Source organism: Magnolia sinica, chromosome 2, assembly GCF_029962835.1.
Source record: "Magnolia sinica isolate HGM2019 chromosome 2, MsV1, whole genome shotgun sequence".
NCBI classification, from domain to species: domain Eukaryota; kingdom Viridiplantae; phylum Streptophyta; class Magnoliopsida; order Magnoliales; family Magnoliaceae; genus Magnolia; species Magnolia sinica.
The window spans coordinates 6,582,386-6,603,896 of record NC_080574.1 but is presented as its reverse complement, the minus strand read 5'-3'; the positions used below and the strand labels follow the sequence as shown (position 1 = coordinate 6,603,896).

The window sequence follows — 21,511 nt, the reverse complement described above, 5'->3', positions numbered from 1 at the left end:
TTCTTTTTTTATTGGAAAAAAAAAAATCTGAAAAACCTGCATCTGTCCTGTAATGTTGAAAAAAAAAGTGTGAAAAACCTATATCTGCCCCTTAACAAACCATTACGGGGCTCTTATGGTCTTTACAAGGGACATAATGGGTTGTTAACAGCGGTTACAAGTCATTTTTTCTATAACGGCTGTTACGACCCCATAACGTGTAACGGTCGCCACCATTACCTTTATGTAACGGCCTTTATGGTCACGTAACGGCCTTTACAGCACACCATGTCCCTAATGCAACATCAAGAAGAGCTTCATGGGGCATTGGGAAGGGCTTTGGTAGGTGTCAACTATATCTATCTTCATGTGTATACCGCTAGTTCAGTGTAGTCAATGACGAAGGTTTCATCTTTTGAGGTGCCTGTGAAATGTGAAAGCTGGAGGAGGAATTCATCAGAATTCATCTCCTTCTCCAAGATTCCCAATAGTTGCAGCGGGTGATTGCAGATGAAACTGTTTATTGATGATCTGGCTTGACCTCTATTTGTTGTAGGTGGGTGAATGGGTTTGAAACGGAGAGGCTTTTTGAGTTTGGGAGGAGGGTCTCTTCAGCTGATACGGTGGAGCAATGACCGCTGCTTCTGATCATTCCAATTAGAGAGGCAATACATGCCACCTTAGAAATTTTGTGAGCATCGGAGGCTTTGGAATGGGTAGAAGACAAATGGATAGAAGTGGAGAAAGTGAAGGCTACAAAGAAAAGGCCCAAGAAACTATTTAGGCTTTTTGAGAGAAGAGAGTGAGGGGTGGGTAAAGTTATTTTGTGGGACACGACACGTTCTAAAGCAATACCAGTGCAACACCTATCCTATTTTCTATGACTTCCTTCTCCAGTGGGACATTATTAATTCACAAATTCAAAATGAATAAGTTAAAACTTTTTACCTTGCATTTTGTCATTCTGGCTTGATTTATCTTTCCTTGCATTCTGTTGTAGTTTCTGGTTTAAGAAAGCTATTACTTTGGTTCTTTCACATCGACTTTTGTTTTGTTAGTTAATTAATCATGTTTTTCTTTCATGCAGATCGAGAATCCTTTGCAGAGACATGGTGGAAGACTTGAACACAATGAGACATATTGTGGTTCTTGTTATGGTGCAGAAGCGGTATGTTTTCCACAGTGGCTATGAGTGTTTTAGACTCCCTATGCTAAGTTTAAGTCCCTATGCTAAGTCTAAGTGTGATAATACACTGGAATTTTTAGGCTTTTAAAGCGATCATAAATTGGCAATTTCTTATTGGAATATTGAATTGGCATTTCCAATTGGAATCAGTGTTCGAAATATCGGTATCGCGCAATGTATCGCACCCTTGGGTTACAGATACGTGTTGGTTATCGCACGGGATATATCGTTTGTATCGCATAATTTATCGCACTTTTGGGAAACATGGGGAAACATTGGGAAAATTGTTGAATTTTTCAATGAAACTTCAGGGATTATTTAAAAAGACCCTAATACACACTTTTAAATCATAAAATCTCAAAAAAGAAATGGACATAATAGGTTACCTTTGTATATTGTACTAAGATATGCGCTGTGCGATTGAACTAAGACAACTATATTCAGTATCCACCCCATCCATCCGTTTTTTCATATCATTTTAGGACATTATCCAAAAAAAAATGAAGCAGATCCAATAATCAGGTGGACCATACCATAGGAAACAATGATGATTGACCATTAGTAGGCCACAAAAGGTTAGATCAAGCTGATTATTGTTTTTTCTCTTCATTCAAACTTATGTGAAGTTATCAATAAATTAAGTGCCTAATAAAATATAGGGAAAATCAAGGTGCACCCTAAAAAGTTTTTAATGGTACTGTGTGCAACCACCATTGTTTCCTTGAGTATAGTCCACTTGAGACGAAAAATAAGATAGATCTAACGATCAAGTGGACCACAATGAAAAAAGTAGTGGGGGGATTGAACATCTGCCATTGAAACCCTTTAGGGGTTCACGGAAGTTTTGGATCAATATAAAATTTGTTTTTCCTCTTCATCCAGGTCTTTGTGACCTTATGAATAGATTGGATGGAAAATAAATGTTATGGTGGGCCCTACAAAATTTTTAAAGGTGAAAATCATTATCTCCACTACTATTAGTGGTGTCGTCCAGTTGATCTTTGGATATGATTCATTTTTTGGTTAGTACCTAAAATGATCTCTAAAAATGGATAAACGGTGTGGATATAATAAATACATAATTGTGGGGCCATGTACCTTTGATCTCCTTTGAACGGTTCGTACAACTTGGAGCTAGAGGAGCGCCGGCGCTCGTCTTCGCACGAAACGTACCTACTCCAGTTATGGATGCGGATTGCGTACTACCCCTGCCCATCCCTAGCTCCAAACGGGCAGGTTTGTGGGCGGGCGGGCCCACCGTGATGTATCTCTACATCCAAACCGTCTATTCCTTTTCTCAGATTATTTTAAGGCATCAAAACAAAAATGAGGTAGATCCAACGATCAAATGGACCACACCACAGATGACTCTTGCATTTAATCCAACTGACATTTAATGCTTAATGCATTTTAATGCAACCAAGCTTATTATTTGGTGTGGTCCACTTGAGCGTTGGATATGCCTCATTTTCGTGTTCATGCCTTAAAATAATATGATAAAAGGGATTGACGGTTTGGATGTACAGATACATCACGGTGGGCCCGCCCATAGACCTGCCCGTTCGGAGCTAGGGACGGGCAGGGGCAGTACGCAATCCGCGTTCGCTAGCTGCATAGCTGATGTGTGGTACACCAGCGAATCCGCTTCCTCTTGGACAAGATTCAAAGTTATATGGGCCCACAATAATATATTTATTATATCCACACCGTTCAACCATTTAGAGAGATAATTTTAGATCATGAGCCCAAAAATAAGTAATATCCAAAGCTCAAGTGGACCACACCACAAATAGCAGTGGGACAGTGATTCTCACTGTTAAAACATTCGTAGGGCCCACCATAACTTTTATTTTCCATCCAATCTGTTCATGAGGTCACATAGACCTGGATGAAGAGGAAAAATAAATATCATATTTATCCAAAACTTCTGACCTCAAAAGGGTTTCAATGGTAGACGTTCAATCTCCTACTGATGTCTGTTGTTTGTAGTGTGGTCCACTTGATCTCTGGATCTCTCTTATTTTTCAGCTCAAGCCTTACGACGAGCTCGCCAAATGGACGAACGGTTTGGATATAATGCATACCTTATGATGGGACCCACAGAACTTGATGACGTCAACACATAAGTTCGGTGGTGTGCGGTACACCACCCAACCCAAAATCACTTAAAGAGGGCTCGGACGCCCTTTTTTTCGACGTAGAGAGGGTTTCGGCCTTTCGGAACTCTAAAATCTCGCCCAAATCCAGAAAATTTCAGATCTCACGATGATTTCTCGAGATTTCGGAGAGGATTTTGCTTGGATTTCTTCGGACGTCTACAGATTTCTCTCTTGTGACCCAGAAATGTCGACCACGGCCCACCAAATTTAGTAGAAAGCTCCGCTCTTAGGCATATTGAACAGGTAATAGATTTTTTTCTATATATTTTTGGAATTTATTGATGGGATGCGGATAAAATGTCGTGGTATGTCGCGCGGATACAGTCCTACGCAAAACTCTGCCATATCAGGCATTATCGTGCAATATATCGGCGATATCGCCGATACATCGTGCGATATTGACGATATATCGTGCGAGATCTAGATTTTTGGTTTTTTTGTATCTTCCGGGGGTTATCGGACGGGTTTTGTCTCGCTGGGGGCCGATAACAATAATATCAGCCGATATATCGGCCGATAGTATCGATACTTAAAACACTGATTGGAATAATAGACTGGGATTTAGCTCTTCAAAACTTCCCTTCAGTAGTCTATTCTGAAGATGTTAGGCACATTACATTCCATAGTCCATACTAAAATGTCAGGCACAAGACAATCTAGAGTGTTCTCTGGTATTCAATGGCTTCACTTCTGCTGGCTTGTGCATTTCCCTTTTTTTTTTTTTTTTTTCCCGAAAGGTTGGCCTGTGCATTTCCATTTTCTCGCGTCCATCAGATTAGGCCTAATTAATATCCTGGTTGGATCGGGTGATCGTCGGGTACCTCGAATAATATATATCAATAATATTGTTCACACACACACACATGTGCATAAACATGTTTAACAAAATGCTATTTGCTTGGTCCTACCCTGACATTTTTAACATAACCCCTTTCCCTTCCGTTTCTCCCTAACTCTAACTGTCGAGCTGACATTGCTAGCCGCTCGTCCTCTTCGTTGTCATCCAGTAATCTTCTTTATTCTTCTCCACAAACTTGATCATATACCTGATGGTACCTGTACCTTAATCTGACATCCAACACCTCAAGTATGGTACGTGGACTTGAACCTGACTCCCTTAGTAAGGTCTAGATATGGGTACACCTATATGCAACCCGTTGACTGCGACTGGACTCAAGTCTGGTCTGGTCTGATTCTGCCTTCCCTTTTAGGCCCAAGCCTGGGCTATTATGCAATTTTCACTTTTCATTTTTCATTGATATATATATATATATATATATATATATATATATATTAATTATAAATATATTAATGGATATAGTTATTATAATGGCTAGCCTAATGTGGCTTAGTCTGATCTGACAGGTTGAGCCTCCACCCAAGCCCATCTAATTAGCAATCGGGCCTGAACATTCAGACGAGGCTGATGCAGGGACATGTAATGGCCTAAACCTGGATGCATGTATAATCAGGATGACGTGATTCAAATAAATAAATTAATCAACCAATTGTTTTCAATCAAAGGGATTAAGCAAATCTCAACACAAAGATGAGATCATTCCATTAGGATCATGCCCCTTAGTATAAAATTACATAAACAGTAAAAAGGGAGGACTTAGGGATATGAGGATATCGCAGATCTAGCATAAGTCAGTCTACGGTCAAGTTTGAATCTGATTATACGGACTAGCCATCCATCTTTTTCGTTTAAATCAAAAGGGAATGTCCAGAGGAACGAAATGGATGAAGAATGGAGGGTTCGACATGAAGAAAGTACAGATCCTTTATCATCAAAAGAAAAGAATGCGGATGATTCTTACCATTTCCTGCACCTCGAAGATCTAGGAAGAAAGAAACCTGAAACCGGGGTGGAATCCTCAACACCCAAGGGCCAATCTTGAAACCTTAATCTCTTTGATATAAGAGGAAAAAAACATACGAATTCTTATTCATTATATCAAAATAGGGTTTCTCACAATGTATATATAAGTCATGGAAAAAGTAAAAGTGCACTAAAGCCCTTAAAAACAAAGAAAATAATAAAAAGATGAAAAAATAAAATAAAAAGTGTAATAAAGCCCCTGAAAATAAGAAAAAGAACAAAAAAAACACCTAAAACTAAAGACACCTGCATGACAGGGTGTGAAATCTGACCCATGGGCCTGCGGTTAGAGTGCAGTCATGCTGCTCTTGCACTCGTAGCACATCAGAAAATGGGTCTGATGGACCCAACGTACATCCACATCAACTCTTCCACTCTGGTACTCTGTCGGCGACGCCTCCTCCTCCGGTACACTCTAAAGGGTGCACTACTGATGTCCGCCTCAGAGGCTCATTCCACCACACTTAAGAGTTTGAACCTGAGCCTGACTCATGATGGGCCAAAATAGATGAGCTGCTTGACCCTTTGATACCCTTAACCAAATATGCACTTTTTGCTTGACAATTCCATCTTTATTTTGTGTTCCTTTTGCAGTCTGATGAACATTGTTGCAACTCATGCGAAGAAGTTCGTGAAGCATACCGAAACAAAGGTTGGGGGCTGTCGAATCCTGATTTGATTGACCAGGTTTTTCTGGATGAAACCCATTATTTTCTTTTCATGTTAGTCCATAAAGCACTCATTATATAATGTTTTCCTGCTAAACTAATCTGAGTCCAATTTTTTTGGTGCTTCATGTATACATTCTTTCTCTACTTCTGCATACGCTTTATAGTTTATACTGATTTTTTTTAATGTGTAAAACAAATATCTTACTCAGACATTTGGATTCAACACCAAATTCTATTCAAAGCAGCCAAATGAAAGTCTTTTCTTGTTCATTTCCATGTTGCAAACTTGGATGCGTTGGCAGGGAAAGGCATTCCCTTCTTAGATATCCTACCTTTGGCCAGACGTACCAGGAAGCTTCCTGTTTGTGCAATCAGATGCAGTATCAAATTATTGCAATTACTAGTCTGATAAAGGGGCATACCAATCTGTATTTCCCTCGTTAGCATTAATGTTGATTGTTGAGTGTTTAGGGTCCAATTGCAATTATGTTACTCTAAAGCTAGACTTGAGAGATACAATTGTAACTATGGTTCCTCATCATCCTCGCCTGTTTTCATCGTAGAGTTTTCTTGGTTTTAATAAAATCCAGGTGACTGTTTCCCCCAAAAAAAGAAGAAGAAAAAAAAAAGAGAAAAAAAAAAAAGAAAAAAGAAGAAGAAGAAGAAGAAGAAGAAACGAAAGCAATTGTAACTAGAGGGCTAATCCCTCATGAGACATACTAGAAAACACTTTCTTTTTTTTCATTTCCTCCTGAATTGCCTGAATGCTCGCAATTCATTTCCCTTGTGGTTCCCTATGCACCATAAATGTCACTATGACTTGATAGTCCTTCTAAGAAACATGGGTGGATGTTCAACTGAATCAAAGAAGTCATCTTTATAAGTGTTTTGGAATCAAAAGCCTAAAGTCAGCTATCCAGTGATGCCATGGCATGCCTTTCTGTGTTGCCACTAAAGTTAGATTTTATGTTCTACGATAATTAGACAAGTTATAGTGCATAACACAGCAAAGCTGGGTGTATTGGTTTAGTCATTTTGCTCATTATTTCGTCATTATAATTATATTTTGTATTTATTTCTTATTTGATTTGCTCAATTACTGAAAGGGCGCCATGGGCCCATGAAAGAGAGGATCTGACCTCCAATAAACATATATGTTTGTTTCAGTCATTCCAATTTTTAAAAAGAAAAGAAAAGAAAATAAAATAAAAATATTTGCTTAAAGAATTAGAGCAAGGAGCAATGTATTCCAAAATGGTTACATAACAGTAATGGTGGTAACCTTTACGTGTGACAGGGTCGTAATGGCTGTTACAGAAAAAATAGCCTGTAATGGTCTACTATTAGGCCGGAATAGTGTTTTTTTATATAAAAAAGCTGCAATGGCTGTGAAGGCACCGTAACCATTATGGAATACCTTGGTAAGGAGTTTAAAACCAAAGAGAACATTTCGTGGGTCTCTGAATGAAGAAAATCCTGTCAACTTAAAAAGAGTTGCATTTTGTTCATTAAAAGACTATTACCTCACTGTGGCCATGTTCATATATTCTCATTATCCTAATCAGTAATCACAGCTATGGAATTACTGGTGACTAGCTGGACACACTTGCCACTTTTTATCTTCGTAAAAGCATAGCAGTAAAACATTGAGCCCAACATTTGTTCTTTCCTGTGTCATTGACTAGCTACTGATCTTCTTTCTGTAATCCCATGGGAAAATAATTGTTATGGGCGTTCATATTTTTGTCAGTATAGCAGAGATTCTAACTTCAAATGAATTCATGATTTTTCAGATCTTGTAATTATATGTTTAGATGGATAGTGGTGATGTGATTAAGATTTTTGTGACACTTTAGTGCAAAAGAGAGGGTTTCCTCCAAAGGATTAAAGATGAAGATGGCGAAGGATGCAACATCTATGGATTCCTAGAAGTCAACAAGGTGGCTGGAAATTTTCATTTCGCCCCTGGAAAAAGCTTCCAACAATCGAATGTTCATGTACATGATTTGTTGGCATTTCAAAAGGATAGTTTTAATGTAAGATCATTGCCCAATCCCATACATGAGATTTTAGTGTAGTAGAGATTTTCATTTCAATAAAATTTGATGAACATCATTTTCTCTGTTAACTTGCAATTTTCTCTTGGTTTTCTGAATAATCATATTTTCAATTCATTTTCTTTGATAACAGATCAGCCACAGAATCAATAGATTAACGTTTGGAGAATATTTCCCTGGTGTTGTCAATCCTCTTGATGGGTAATGTCTCTGGCTCATCCCAGTAAGCCACAACTGATTGAAAATCAATCCCTGAATATTAAGGGCCCACCTTTGGCACACAAAGGATACACCAAGAGTAGGAACAACTGTGGGCAGTAAGTAATCCACTGTGTTTCAAAATGGGATTTCAATACTGTTTTGAATCATGTTGTGGTACCTGCCTGTTGTCTTTAACCTTGGGAGATAGGTGTGCACTAACTGTCCATGCACATTATGTTCACAATCTTTTCCCATATTGTAGTTCTCTTCCCTTTTGAAGTTGTGATCGAGTTAATTCTGATATATATTTGATTGTCAAAACCTTTTAGAGTTCAATGGATACAACAAACACCATTCGGGATGTATCAGTACTTCATCAAGGTCAGTCTTCCCACAGCTGTCACCATAATTTTCTCTTGTTTCATTTTTGTATAATGGTCTTTCCGCAAATGATTGCATTCATGTTTATAGTAGAATGGATGTCTGATTAGGGACATTTTATTTTTCTTGACTGAACTTGTCGATCATGTGGACTACTTGCAAAGATCAACAGAGCAGATTCTGTTTAGATCAATATGATTTTATTTGTGCATGTGCCCCATGTGATCAGAGTAGCTAATAACATCCCTTTCAGAATTTAGGGACCTTATTTGGTTTGTTTCTCATTCAGGTGGTTCCAACTGTCTACACTGACATAAGTGGGCACACAATCCAGTCAAATCAGGTACAACTAACACATCTAAACCGAACCCTCTTCTTTTTCTGCCCTTACCATTTGACAAATAGCTTTTTCTGCCTATTATTTGGCCACAACTTACGATGTGTTGGCACTGGATCACGCAGTTCTCTGTAACAGAGCATTTTAGGAGTGCGCAACTTGGTCAAATTCAGTCTCTTCCAGGAGTCTTCTTCTTTTATGACCTTTCTCCTATTAAGGTGAGCAACTAACAATCCAACTCTGAGACAAGGAAATTTGAAATTTGGTCCCATTGATGGCTGTATAAAGGTACCATCATCATCACTCATCACCTTGTAGGAATTAGAGGGCCTTGAGGCTGAGCACATGTATGGTCTTCTGAGTTCCCAATTCAGACTTGCGCCATGGGTTGGTGATTCAGACTGCTGATATGAATGTATTCGACATGGATGGGGGTCGTCTCAAAAATCTCCCAGGTCAATTTTCGGCCTTTCAACTGTTGCTGTTTAGGCCACCAATCAAATCGCTAAGCCAATATGGTAGATTTTGGGGTTTCCCTCATTCATGATCAGATCATTTGTCTGGATTGCTTGACCAGGCCCCCCATATTAATGTGGAATTGGCAGCCTCAGAAAAATGTACATTTGTGGAGGTCAAGGATCCCTTTGGTTCTTTGGTCATTGGAATCATTGTTTTCATCGATGTAGTCCCGATGAAGTTTCTTTCTGCTGTTACTAGATGCATCCTTTAAAAAACGTATCTTGCAGTATGGTATTCTATTCAGTAGGATTTTGAATTGATAATATTTTAGTAAACTGAGTTCATGACTTTCACAAGGTAGACGAACAGGTGATCTTGATTAACTTTAATCAAATTATGGTTTTTTTTGTTTTTATTTTTATTTTATATTTTTTATTGCAGGTGACATTCACAGAGCACCATGTGGCATTCTTACACTTCCTGACAAATGTTTGTGCTATAGTAGGAGGTAATACTATCTTCTTCTTCTTCCTTTTTTTTTAAATTTTTTTTTAAATTTTTTTAAATTTTTTTAATGAATGGGTGGGAGGCAATACAATCTATAGCCCCACTGCCTTCAAGGAAAAGAAGAAAAAAAAAAACTTGTATGGTTAATTCAACTCCACATATACTGTAGTTTTAAATATTGAAAACTCAATTGTCTCAAAAGTTTGTCAAGTTGGGTCAAGTAACTTGGATGAGTTTTTTCAAGCCTTGAACACCAAGATTCGGTAATCTTCAATCTTCAATATTTAAAGTTTATAAATATTGTAGTCTTGGCGATGTGAATCATGTTTTTTCGGGTTTTATTGAGTTTTGACAAGTAGAGTTGATCAAGTCTATTGAGTCATGTACAAATTTAGTATTTTTCCAAGTTTTGATGAAATATGATATATTGATATCTGAGTCAAGTCAACTCAGCCTTGTCGAGTCTAGTTCTTTTGAGTTTTTCAAGCACACAACACACACTTAGAAGCCACACACATGCCTGCACAAACACTTGGGCATGAACGCAGACACATACCCACTATTCAGTGAATTGTTCTGAAAGTAAAAAAAAAAAAAAAAAAAAAAACAAAAACAAAAACAAAACAATAAAGGTTCAGGGGGTTGTTTGCCATTTCTCAAAATTTGAAATTTGTGATGGTTCTTGATGCAGACAAAGCACTACATATCAAAAGTTGTAAATGTGTCATACAGTAACCCTTTTTCAACCATCCAAATTGTGGGACCGAATGTAGATAAGTCATCATCCAAAATTAAGATTGATTATCACTATCCTAAACTCTGATTAATGGGCATTTGGTTATTGAATTAGGAACATTGACTATTTTTTGTTAGCGTCATCCATTAAATGTCCACCAATCAACCAGTTGTGAGGTTAAATCAGTGTAATTTTTGGTCTACTGCAATCAAAATTTGGACCCCAGTATTTGGACAATTTAGCTATATGTGCAATCTTCTAGTACCTGCATACAAACGATCACCGTCTGCCAGATTATCATTGCTATTCGTGTTGACGAACAAACCTTGAAGAAATATCCTTAGTCTCAGCAAAGGTGAAATAAAGTCTTAGCAGTGAATGACGGTTTTACATTTCCTTCAATCAAAATGGGGCTTGGGAGTATTTGGCTTCTATTATGAACTTGGTTTAGGGCCAAATGACATCCGAATAACACAAAATCAGTTCGATTGGAAAGCTTGTCCAGCTACTTTCAGAAAAGAAAAAGACATTTCCAATAAGCTCAAGATCACACAATTCAGAGAATAATTGAGCAAGTTATATCCGATTTGATGATGGCGATGACATCACCAATGAGACCTGCTGATCTATACACCAAAAAGGGTCAAAGACCTGTCGTTTTCTTATTTAAGGATAGTTAGTTCATTGTTTTTCCTCTTTTGGGATTCTCATGGGTTTTGTAGGCTACCAATTTTGGGAGAAAACTTAAGGGCTCATTTGGATGACACCCTTAAAATGATCCTGTCGACGTAGTGGTGAAGGTATACTGGGTGTGGTGGAGTCTATGGGGTCAATGTGGGAGTCGCTGCTAGCCCATTTCTTTATTCCTTTCAAGGAGGGCTAGAATCCTTGCTAGTTTCTCAGATCCAAGAGTGATCTCCTAGATTTTGAGGAATGAACTCCAACTGGGTCTCCGAACTCCTCTTCTGGATAAGGACCATAGTTATGGAGTAGGAAGGGGTAATGCACCCTACTCCACCTGCAAAGATATGGTCTCTACTTGGGGAGAAGGGAATTTCACTGATTGGAATTTTGACAAGTGGTCAACTTGCACCCTGAAGGTAAAATAAAAGAGAGAAGAAAAAATTGGAATAGAGAAGGAGAAGGAAAGAACAGGGAGGCTTGGGAAGGTGATGAGTTGATCGCTTGCTCGTTTTCTAGTGGCTTGGATGAGGATTTGATCTCAAATTCTTGTGCTTGTGGCATGAGTTTGACTCCCTGGATTGAAATTGCACTTTTTGGAGGGTCTTGCCTTGTATGTTTTCTAAGAAAAGTGACTAGGGTGAATAACAAGTGAATTCTTATCCCTCAAGGTTGCCAATGCCTTGGTTCACCTCTCCTAAAAGTAGGGCTGTACTCTATGGCTTTGGGGGAGATGGAATTCCCAAGCTCTAAACCTCTTAATCATCTTCTCCTCTCTGTAGGATTTTTAGAATTTATCAAAAGTTTTGTGACTGGGCTTCTAGAGATAGGCTATGGGGAGGCAACGACCCTTCCCTCGTGGCAAGAGGCCTCTATTGATAGAGGAGAGGGATGGCAATGTTGTGAATTGTAGAAAGGTTGAGGGTGCTCTAAGGAGTAAGGCTAATTCTGGATGGTTGACAAGTGGCAAAATCTTGGGGGTGAATTGGGTATAAATTGTAGAGAATTGAGGGACAATTGGGTTTAGGGAAGGTTCTAGAAGGCTTCTAGAGGTTGGAAATTGAATGGTTTACACTTGGGAGTCTCATGGTTTGAAAGAGAGATAGTTTTGGGATTTCACTACCTAGGTTGGTTAGGCGGGTAGTTTTGAAAAAAAATGTGATAGGTTAGGGTCAAACTAAGGCTCTTAGTGGTGTTTTGGTATAAAGGTGGGCCAAAAGGTCAAAAGGAAAATGGAAATTGGGTTTTGGATTTTGGATTTTCTTGCAAGGACAAAATGGTAATTCCAGAAATTGTTTTGGGATTTCACTACCTAAGTTGGTTTGGTGGATTGTTTTGAAGAAAAAAAAAAGAAAAAAAGAAGAGGTGATAGGTTAGGGTCAAACTAAGGCTCTTAGTGGTTTTTTGGTAAAAAGGTGGACCAAAAGGTCAAAGGAAAATGAAAATTGGGTTTTGGATTTTCATGCAAGGACAAAATGGTAATTTCAGAAATTGTTTTCCTGTTCACAGTCCAGCATGCGAACCTCTTGGTTTTTCTATCGGATATCAGTTATCAATTGTTGGATTTGGGAGAGAAATTCCTAAGGATTAAGGAGATGTGGGGTCCACAAGTTAGGTCAAATTCAGGTTATGCAACTGTCAAACAATCTCGCGCGCAATTCGGTATTTCAACCGTAGCTTCGCACCCGATGATCAGATCGAGCTGAAATGGGGCTTATCAGAAAGGAAATTTGATAAGATGGCCAACAGATCATAGGGTTTGAAAAACTTTCCTGCATTCAAGGCCGCTTTTGTGTGTGTGTGTGTGTGTGGTTTTAGCCCTGGGACCAAGGTTTTCCGTATTGGTAACGGTGGCCGTAACGGTCACCACCATTACCAATATGGGTATTGGTATCGGCTGTAACGACCGATACGGAGACTTAACGTCTATTATGACCACCTTAACGGTTGAAAATTTTCTTTTACCAGAAAAATTCTGAAAAAATATTTAAAAATTCAAGAATAATGTAAATATTCCAAATATGTATTCATTTTTTGTTTTGGACATGTTTATGGTAGTGTAACGGTCCACTCTTTGGTAGGAGTGTTGTATCGGGCTGTTTAGTGAATTTGTGAACATGATTATATGTATCTAATGTTTACACATCACAATCAAGCATTAAAACTAGAAATAAGAAAAATTGCATAAATACTACCTTTTCAAATTTTTTGAAAAAAAAAAGGGCCATCGGAGCTTCTATTCGGCCAAATCACTTCAATCTACGATCTTAATATTTAAAACTATAGTAAGAGTGGTCAAAATCTATTGTAAAAATGATTTAGGAGAGTTTTTGGAATGAGAAAGGTATAAAAAGGGGAGAAAATGGATTTAAATAGAAAGAAAGAAAAAAAAAAGTGGCCGTTTTTCGATCATTATGGGGGTAACGGTCGTTATGCCCCGTAAGGGCCTTTACGTCCACCGTAATGGCCGATACGGTCCCAAAAAATCAACTGCCCCGTTTCACCCCGTATTGCCTAACGGTCATGACTGTTACCTATACGTATTGGCCTTTACGGGCGTATCGTAACGGAGATGGAACACCTTGCCTGCGACACGGTAAAAGTTTTTCCGGGTCATAGGATTCTCCAAAGAAAAGAAGGTGTGGGACCCAGTGGCCCACTTTTGTGTTAGGATGGGTCCCACAACATTTTGGTATCTTTGGTTTCATTTTCTTAAATTTTCTGATTTGGATGTGGTTTTTTAGGCTATAGGTTGGCTTGCTATAGGCTCTAAGGTGAGTACTCAGAGAAATTCTGCAGAGATTTTAAACCCCTTTTCCATGAGTGGGTTGATTAGCTTACACTGTTGAGTGGGGTGTCTATACACCGCAAATAATTTTTAACTGACAATTGCAACCATGTGAAAGCTTGTCTGAAAACATGACCAATGGTTCAGATTACTTTTGTGGCCCACTTCAATGGTGAATGGGCCTAATGTTTAGAGTTAGGGTATGATCACGGTATGGCACACTTAATGGGATGGCTTGGATTACTCCCGCTTCTGATGCATTTGCACAGCCTGGCTTGTTTCATCCCTCTTCGCGGACTCATTTCTGCACAATGGAGCTAATAGCTATTTTCCCAGGGAATCAGTCTAGATAATATCAAAATTTGGGCAGTAACCATTTCCCTGGATTTGGGGCCATCATGCAAGCGGATCCTAACAGTCTTTTGAGGTAGCTTTTATTCAAATAGAAGTAGTGGTGTTTTAGGACTGTCTTCCTTGTTGTTTATTTCTATTCTAATTTCCAGTAACGAAGTAATTAGGTTGTTTTAGGTGGGTTAGGGCACAGATAGCAATCAACTAAGGGCTATGATTAGTTTTAGATCAGGGACTGAGATTAAGGCCAAATATTTTATTTGTGATGTCAAAAAAGTGCATCAACACCGATAAAAAAGGAGGATGTACTTTCTTGTTCTTCTTCGTCTTCTTTTTCCCTTTCACAGTGATATTCTTCTTTTTGCTTGAATGCGTGCCAGAGTGGTCCTGTAGTTTTCTTCAAGTTCTTTAGGTGATATCCTTGTTTTGTTTTTGATTTCCTTCAGTATTCTAGATAGTTCATGAATTTTGCAGATTGGTGTGAGTTTTCTAAGGAATTAGAGGTGCAAACTCAGCACATGGTTAGATCCGGTTCTTTGTCACCCACAACATGATAGAAATTAAAGAACAACAAAATTAACAGCAGTAGTCCAAGATCTTACATCTGGCCATGATGATCAGTTTTATATTTGTTGATGGTTGAGATCCAACAAAGTTGATAGTGCTTCATTGTACCGCACGATGCAGAGATCAAAACACTCTTCTATTTAGAAAGAGAGTCCTAGTCTGTTCAAGAACCTTACGCATGGATTAGATGGATAATCACAAGCTAACACAAAGTGTTATCAATTGCTTATTAGACTAGGGACTGTTGTATTTGATGACTTAAATCTAATCAGATTCTGCGCAAATTTTTTGCGCAACTGCGAAAGTGCGGAATTTGTTTCCGATTTCGTTTATGATTTTTTATGATTTTGTTTGGGATTCTTTCTAAAACTATATATATGGATGTAAACGGGATTGGGAGGTATTATTCTAAGGGATTCTAAGGCTTTCTAAAAGGGTTCTAGGGTTTGCAAAGGGTATAGCAAGGGTGAGATTCAAGCTTGTTTGGATCGGGTAAGTCTTTTCTCTTTGTAATTTCTGCTTTCATAGTGAATATCTGTCGCTTTGTGCCGTACTTTTTTCCCGAAAGGGTTTTCCACGTTAAATCTTTGTGTTATCTTGTGTTTGCTTGGTGCTCTTGGATTGCTATCCTAGATCCATCTCTGTGTGATTCCGCAACACAAAACCCAACAGGGACCTTCCAACATTGAACCCTTTATATCTTCCCTTCCATCAAGGAAAGTTGTAATCACATGGACATCATGGATGGGTTAGTTATCTCCTAAGATCCTATAACTATGTGAAGTGGGCTGACATGGGCTGTAACTATATGTAGTGGGACAAGATTTGGGCGAGCGGCCATCACCATGGGTTTGCTCTCTACAGGTGTGGTTTCGACTCCCCTCCTCGACATTACCCGATACCGTGGTTGCGCGTGATTGCGTGTATCCATAGGGAATAGTCTCCCCTCAAAAAGGGGCAGGGACACCCTGTTTTGTCAAAAAAAAAAAAAAAAACAAACTATATGTAGTGGGTTGACATGGCAATAACCGTATGTAGTGGGCTGATATGGCAATGTGGGCCCCATCAATCTCTCTAGAGGGAGAGCATCAAGCTTAAAGAGATTCCAAATCTTAAATTTCAGGGTTTTAAGATTGGGGTTTCAACCACACCCTTCATTTCCGTCGTTTTTTTGCTGCTCCACTGCAAATACTGTTTCATGCCTTAATTTTTGTAGGATGTTGTAAAATGGTTTGTGTGTGTTTGGATACGTGCAGGTATTTTCACGGTTTCAGGAATATTAGATTCGTTCATATACCATGGTCAAAGGGCAATCAAGAAGAAGATGGAACTCGGCAAATTCAGCTGATCATGAACTGCGCATGCATGGCTCTCTTCTGGTTGCCTGTTGGCTTTATGTGAATAGTTTGGTGGGAAGAGAAAATCAAACGGCTTTCAGAGTAGAGGATGGAATAGCTTTCTGCCAACAATTAGTGGGCCTCTTATTCCCAACTTGATTGTGCCATTAAATAAGTTAATCCATTAATGAGTTAGTTCTCTTGGTTATTTGGTTTACGCCCCTTTTCCTGATGTTGTGGTATAGCATTTGATATCCATTGGATGGTTGTTTGTTTCTTACGACCATATGTTGGCCGCATCGGAGAATTTTCAACATCCCGACCAGTTGTGGCTTGTGGGCCATGGCACTGTTCTATGATACACATGCATGGGAAGGCCTCTCAGATCTAATAGCATAGTAAATTGAAACAAGGTGATGCAGAAAATTCTACTGTAAATGAACATGGACTGTACTCAAATATCTCGGCCATCTTTATGTTGGGATCCATTTTTCAATCATCCAGGGCATTAGTACATTGGGCCGCACTATGGATGGACCATGCCTCAAAAATATACCAGATTGGAAAGCCATCTGCTTCAATAGAGAATTGGAAGAATATAGAATACCTTTCATGAATCCCAATCCCATCTTGGGCCTTTGTCGGTTGGATGGTGACAATACCTTTCAACAAGTGTTTTTTTTTTTGGTTTGTTTTTGTTTTAACTGTGTCCACCAATGTCCATTTGAGCTTTCCCCTTGTCTTTTTAGATCCTTTAACTCATACCAACTCGCTTCTAGCCAGCTTAGTTCATGGTCCCCGTTGCACATGATCAATCCATCTAAGTTTAGCTTCCATTATCTTGTTACCTATCAGAGCTACTCCTAAATTCCATTGAATACATTTATTTCTAATTCTATCTTTATCATGCCATCCATCCATCATCCATCTGAACAACCTCATTCAAACTGCACACCCTATTGACGTGTTACTCCTTAATTGCCCAACATTTTGCCCCATAAACCATGGCTTTCCTTTCAGTTTTGGTGGTACATGACGGTGACATTAAACTCCAGAGGCACATCTTCATTTCTTCTGCCCCTCTTGAATCGATGGGCAACATCCTTCTTAATCTCTTTACTCATGAATTATCAACCTAAGATATCGAAAGTGGTCATTTTGAAAATTTTCTTGCTTAGTGATCTTTACTAATTATTTATTCTCACTCATATTGTTGTTAAAATTGCAAAATAATAATCTAGGTTTGTATTTATGCCCTCTCATGTCTTGTCAATCAAAACTATGTTATTTGCTAACAATATACTATATGGGATCTCTTCCTATAAATACCTCTCTATGACCAATGTGAAAAGGCCAGACTCAATGCCAGCCTTGTTGCAACCCTACCCTAATTGGGAACTCATTTTTTCTCTCTACTAGTGATTTTCAACATTTGATACGTCTTCATATACAGTTGGGGCCCTTTATATGTGTGGATTTGATTTGCACTTAGTTGCACAATGTTCCCCTATTAAGTAGGCTACCTATTTGTAACATGTGAGATCCTGTCTGTCGATCGGATAATAGAAGCTTACACCAGTTAATCGGATCCAATTGGGACTCAGATTGGGTAGTGTAGTACAGTGCTGTGTGGTGCTTGAAAAGCTGTGGGCCTTGCGTGTTTGTTGACACCGGTCATCTATTTGGCTTCCTCATTTTAGGATATGAGACCAGCGGATCTAAATATCAGATGCACCAAACCACAGGAAATAGTGGTGATTGAACGCCTACCATTAAAAATTTCCTAGGGCTCACTGTAATGTTTATTTATCATCAATAAAGTGAAAACACAAATATTGGATTGATCCAAAACTAGTGCCTTCGATAAGTTTTCAATGGTTAAAGTGCAATCCCCACTGCCTCATGTGGTGTGGTCCACTTGAGCTTTTGATCTGTCTCATTTTTGGGATGGGCAAAATAGATGGACAATGTCGACAAAAAACATACATCATGGTGGGGCCCACAGCTTTTCCGGCACCATACAACACAACTTTGGAGCTGTGTGCTACAGCACGCAATCCGAGTCCCAAACGCTGGAAAGGACTTCCACCCATCCAAATGACTCCTGACTATCCTGTCATTTCATACATACATGGCCTAATCCACTGGCTGCAGCGGCGAAGGCATTTACATGGGTACGCAGATTGGGTACTACTGTCCCGAGCTTGGTACAGGCAGCGCTCTTGAGGGGCCCACCGTGATGTATGGGTTTTTTCCACATCCATTTTTCCATATCATTTTAGGGTGTAAGCCGAAAACAGAGTCAGATCCAAGGCTTAAGTGGACCGGGAGCTGTGAAAGCTTTCATCAAGAGTGATATTTGTGCTTTCCCTTCATCTAGGTATCTGTGACCTTATGAACAGGTTGGATGGGAAATAAACATCTAGGTGGGCCCTAGGAACTTTTCAACAGTGGGCGTCACTATCACCACTGCTTCCTGTGGTGTGGTCCAACTGAGCTTGGATCTGCCTCATTTTAGGGCTTGTATCCTAAAATGATACGGCAAAATGGATAGACCGTGTGGATAAAACCCATACATCACGGTGGGCTCCTTAGAGTGCAATATCTGTTCCTAGCTCGTGACAGGGCGGGGGTAGCACGCAATTTGAGTCCTGTACACGGTGGAACCCAGCAATTGATGGTTGCAACGCAGACGTTATGGTGGCCATTACTTTTTCAATCTCATTTTTTAAACAGTCTTTTCAATCTCAAACATTCCACACCATGCTAGAAAATCCATAGGCTATCTGGCTGGACTTGTCGAGAATTGCACGCGACACTAGAAAATTCTGGGATCCGTTGGATGCCAATTACCGACGGCCGAAGCCGTGTAATAAAACGCTGCGAGCCCACTAACCACTGTTATGTCTCACGCGGTTTGGCTAGTGAACCCAACACCAGCTAGGTAGCTGGTGTCAAAAACTGTGGGCCCATCATGATTTATGTTTTAAAAGAAAAAAATTAATTCACGGTCATTATTTTCTGGGCTCATTTTAGGGCCTGAACCAAAAAATAGGCAAATCCAAATTTCGGATGGATCGCACCATAAGCAACAGTGGTGATTGAATGCACACCATTAAAAATTTACTAGGGCCCACTGGAATGTTTATTTGCTGTCCAACCTATTAATAAGGTCACACAAACATGGGTGAAAGGAAAACACAAATATCAGCTTCATCGTGACCTGGATGAACTAAAAACACAAATATCAGGTTCATCTAAAATTTATGTGGCCCCCAAGAAGTTTTCAAAGGTAAGCTTTCAATTCCCCACTGTTTCCTGTGGTGTGGTCCATTTGAGGTTTGAATCCGCCTCATTTTAGGCTCACGCCCTAAAATGAGCTGGAAAAATGGAAGGATGGCGTGGATAAAACACATACATCATAATAAGGCAACAGAGCTTTGACACCAGCCAGCTGGCTTGTGTTTGGGTCACCAACCAAACCGCCCTAGACGTCTGTGTGATATCACCCTGTGCATTCATTGGGCCATTTCGTGCTAGGACCTGATTTGAAAAGTCATGCAGATGCGAAACCCAAATGTGCCACCACAAGCAACCACTCTGCATTCAAACCTTATTGGCCCAGCAAAAGCTTTCGGGCTGATATTTGTGTTTTCCCTTCATCTTGGTGGCAATCACCACGGAACATGTATGGCTTATAAATAATATTAGGCCCTTCAATTGTTGGCGTTTTCATATGCACGGTATCCTGCGATGTGCTCTCTTTTGGGCTCATGCACTATAATGATTTGGCAAAACTGATGAATGGAGTGAAAATCACAAGGACAAAAACAATAGTTCTCTTCTTTAATTTAGCTAGGAAAATTACGGGTTCTTCTCCTTCTTATTTATTTATTTTTGAATTTTACATACATTACATGGGCAATCGAATCCATGACCTTAGTGTTGAAAGACTATCTATCACCGAGCCATGGGGTTAGAACCCCGGATTCTACAAAGTTATTTATCAAATCCATCCACATTTGATTTTTTGCTCTTTATATATATATTCTGGCACAAGATAAAGGGAACTATTGCCTAATAAATATGGAAATTCATATGATTTTTCCTTACTAATAACAAATGACACAATTTCTAGAATCCACTCTTTTATCATGGCTGTAGAAATCATCATTACAATTTCGATTTCTTTTTTACTTCATCTCATCAAACAGGCCTTAGCCTAATCCTGATTTAGGGGCTCCCATGCTTATAGAAAACATATACAGCACCCGGGCTTTGTGGGCCCACCATGATAATTGTGTGACATCCACTTGGTTCATAAATTCGCGCCACATCATTTTTCACCATAGATATCAAAAATCATCTCGATCCAAAATTTAGACAGGCCACAGAACGGTTGTAATAACAAATTGCACCTAAATACTCTTAAATTCTCTAGCTGTGGCCACCGCTAATTTGAAATCAGAATGAATTCTGGAATTCTCCTTATGCACATGAATCTCACCTGATGAAGGTTTCTATAGTGGGTGTGCTTCTCTGCTCTATATCCATGGCCTAACTCACCTTAGTTCTGGATAAGCCTACGGTGTCAGGTCCTGACATGAGTTTTCTGATGGATGGAGTGAATGTGAAACACATCATGGTGGGCCCATTGAACTCGGTTGTTGTACCCTCTCCCTTATCCTCCACATGGGTTGGCGTGGCTTAACCGGTACTTTTTCCTCACTTAATCATAGTTTTGGAAGTTTTCAAAAGGAAAAAAGTAAACATGAAAAATAATACTGATTTGAATCAGAAAATAATACTATGCTTTGGATGGTAATCGTGATTTGTGGGATCCCAGTCCAAACAGAGCCTAAAGAAATTCCAGCTTTTACTTGGAAAAGTGAGGAAAGCGAACACGCTTAGGTGAAGAAAAGTAGAGATTCCCAACCAAGGTTTAAAATATAGGCCGAAACCAGTATGCATTGGCCGATACGTACTGGCGTCGCCCATGAACTTTAAAACTTTGTCCCTGGCTCATCTACTCACTCTAGCTGAGGTGATCGTTGCAATGACAGGTTGAAAAGATGGCACATGCCAAGTTGGTGCACGCGTGAGATCCAACTGTAATCAGGCGGGTGCCACCTTGAACATGCTATGGACCGGAATCAGTTGGCTCCGCTCATCAGGTGGTACATGCATGTACTTTTGAACATGGACCTTTAGTTTTTTTGTTTTTTTGTTTTT

The 21,511-nt window shown here is 39.3% G+C and overlaps 1 protein-coding gene across 4 annotated transcripts in view; it reads left to right on the top strand.

Annotated features, from left to right (window-relative positions):
* Positions 1-16,487, top strand: part of LOC131233086 (uncharacterized) — a 33,297-nt gene extending 16,810 nt beyond the window's left edge. The window contains exons 5-14 of one of the 4 annotated variants that reach the window (XM_058229698.1): positions 1,067-1,147; positions 5,801-5,893; positions 7,734-7,913; positions 8,068-8,135; positions 8,465-8,516; positions 8,806-8,859; positions 8,979-9,071; positions 9,754-9,820; positions 15,757-15,806; positions 16,199-16,487. In XM_058229698.1, coding sequence (XP_058085681.1) covers positions 1,067-1,147; positions 5,801-5,893; positions 7,734-7,913; positions 8,068-8,135; positions 8,465-8,516; positions 8,806-8,859; positions 8,979-9,071; positions 9,754-9,820; positions 15,757-15,806; positions 16,199-16,225 — 765 coding nt within the window. In that variant the 3' untranslated portion in view covers positions 16,226-16,487. The remainder of the gene's footprint in view (positions 1-1,066; positions 1,148-5,800; positions 5,894-7,733; positions 7,914-8,067; positions 8,136-8,464; positions 8,517-8,805; positions 8,860-8,978; positions 9,072-9,753; positions 9,821-15,756; positions 15,807-16,198) is intronic. The other 3 variants (XM_058229691.1, XM_058229709.1, XM_058229703.1) reach the window with 3 other exon arrangements.
* Positions 16,488-21,511: the final 5,024 nt, after the last annotated feature.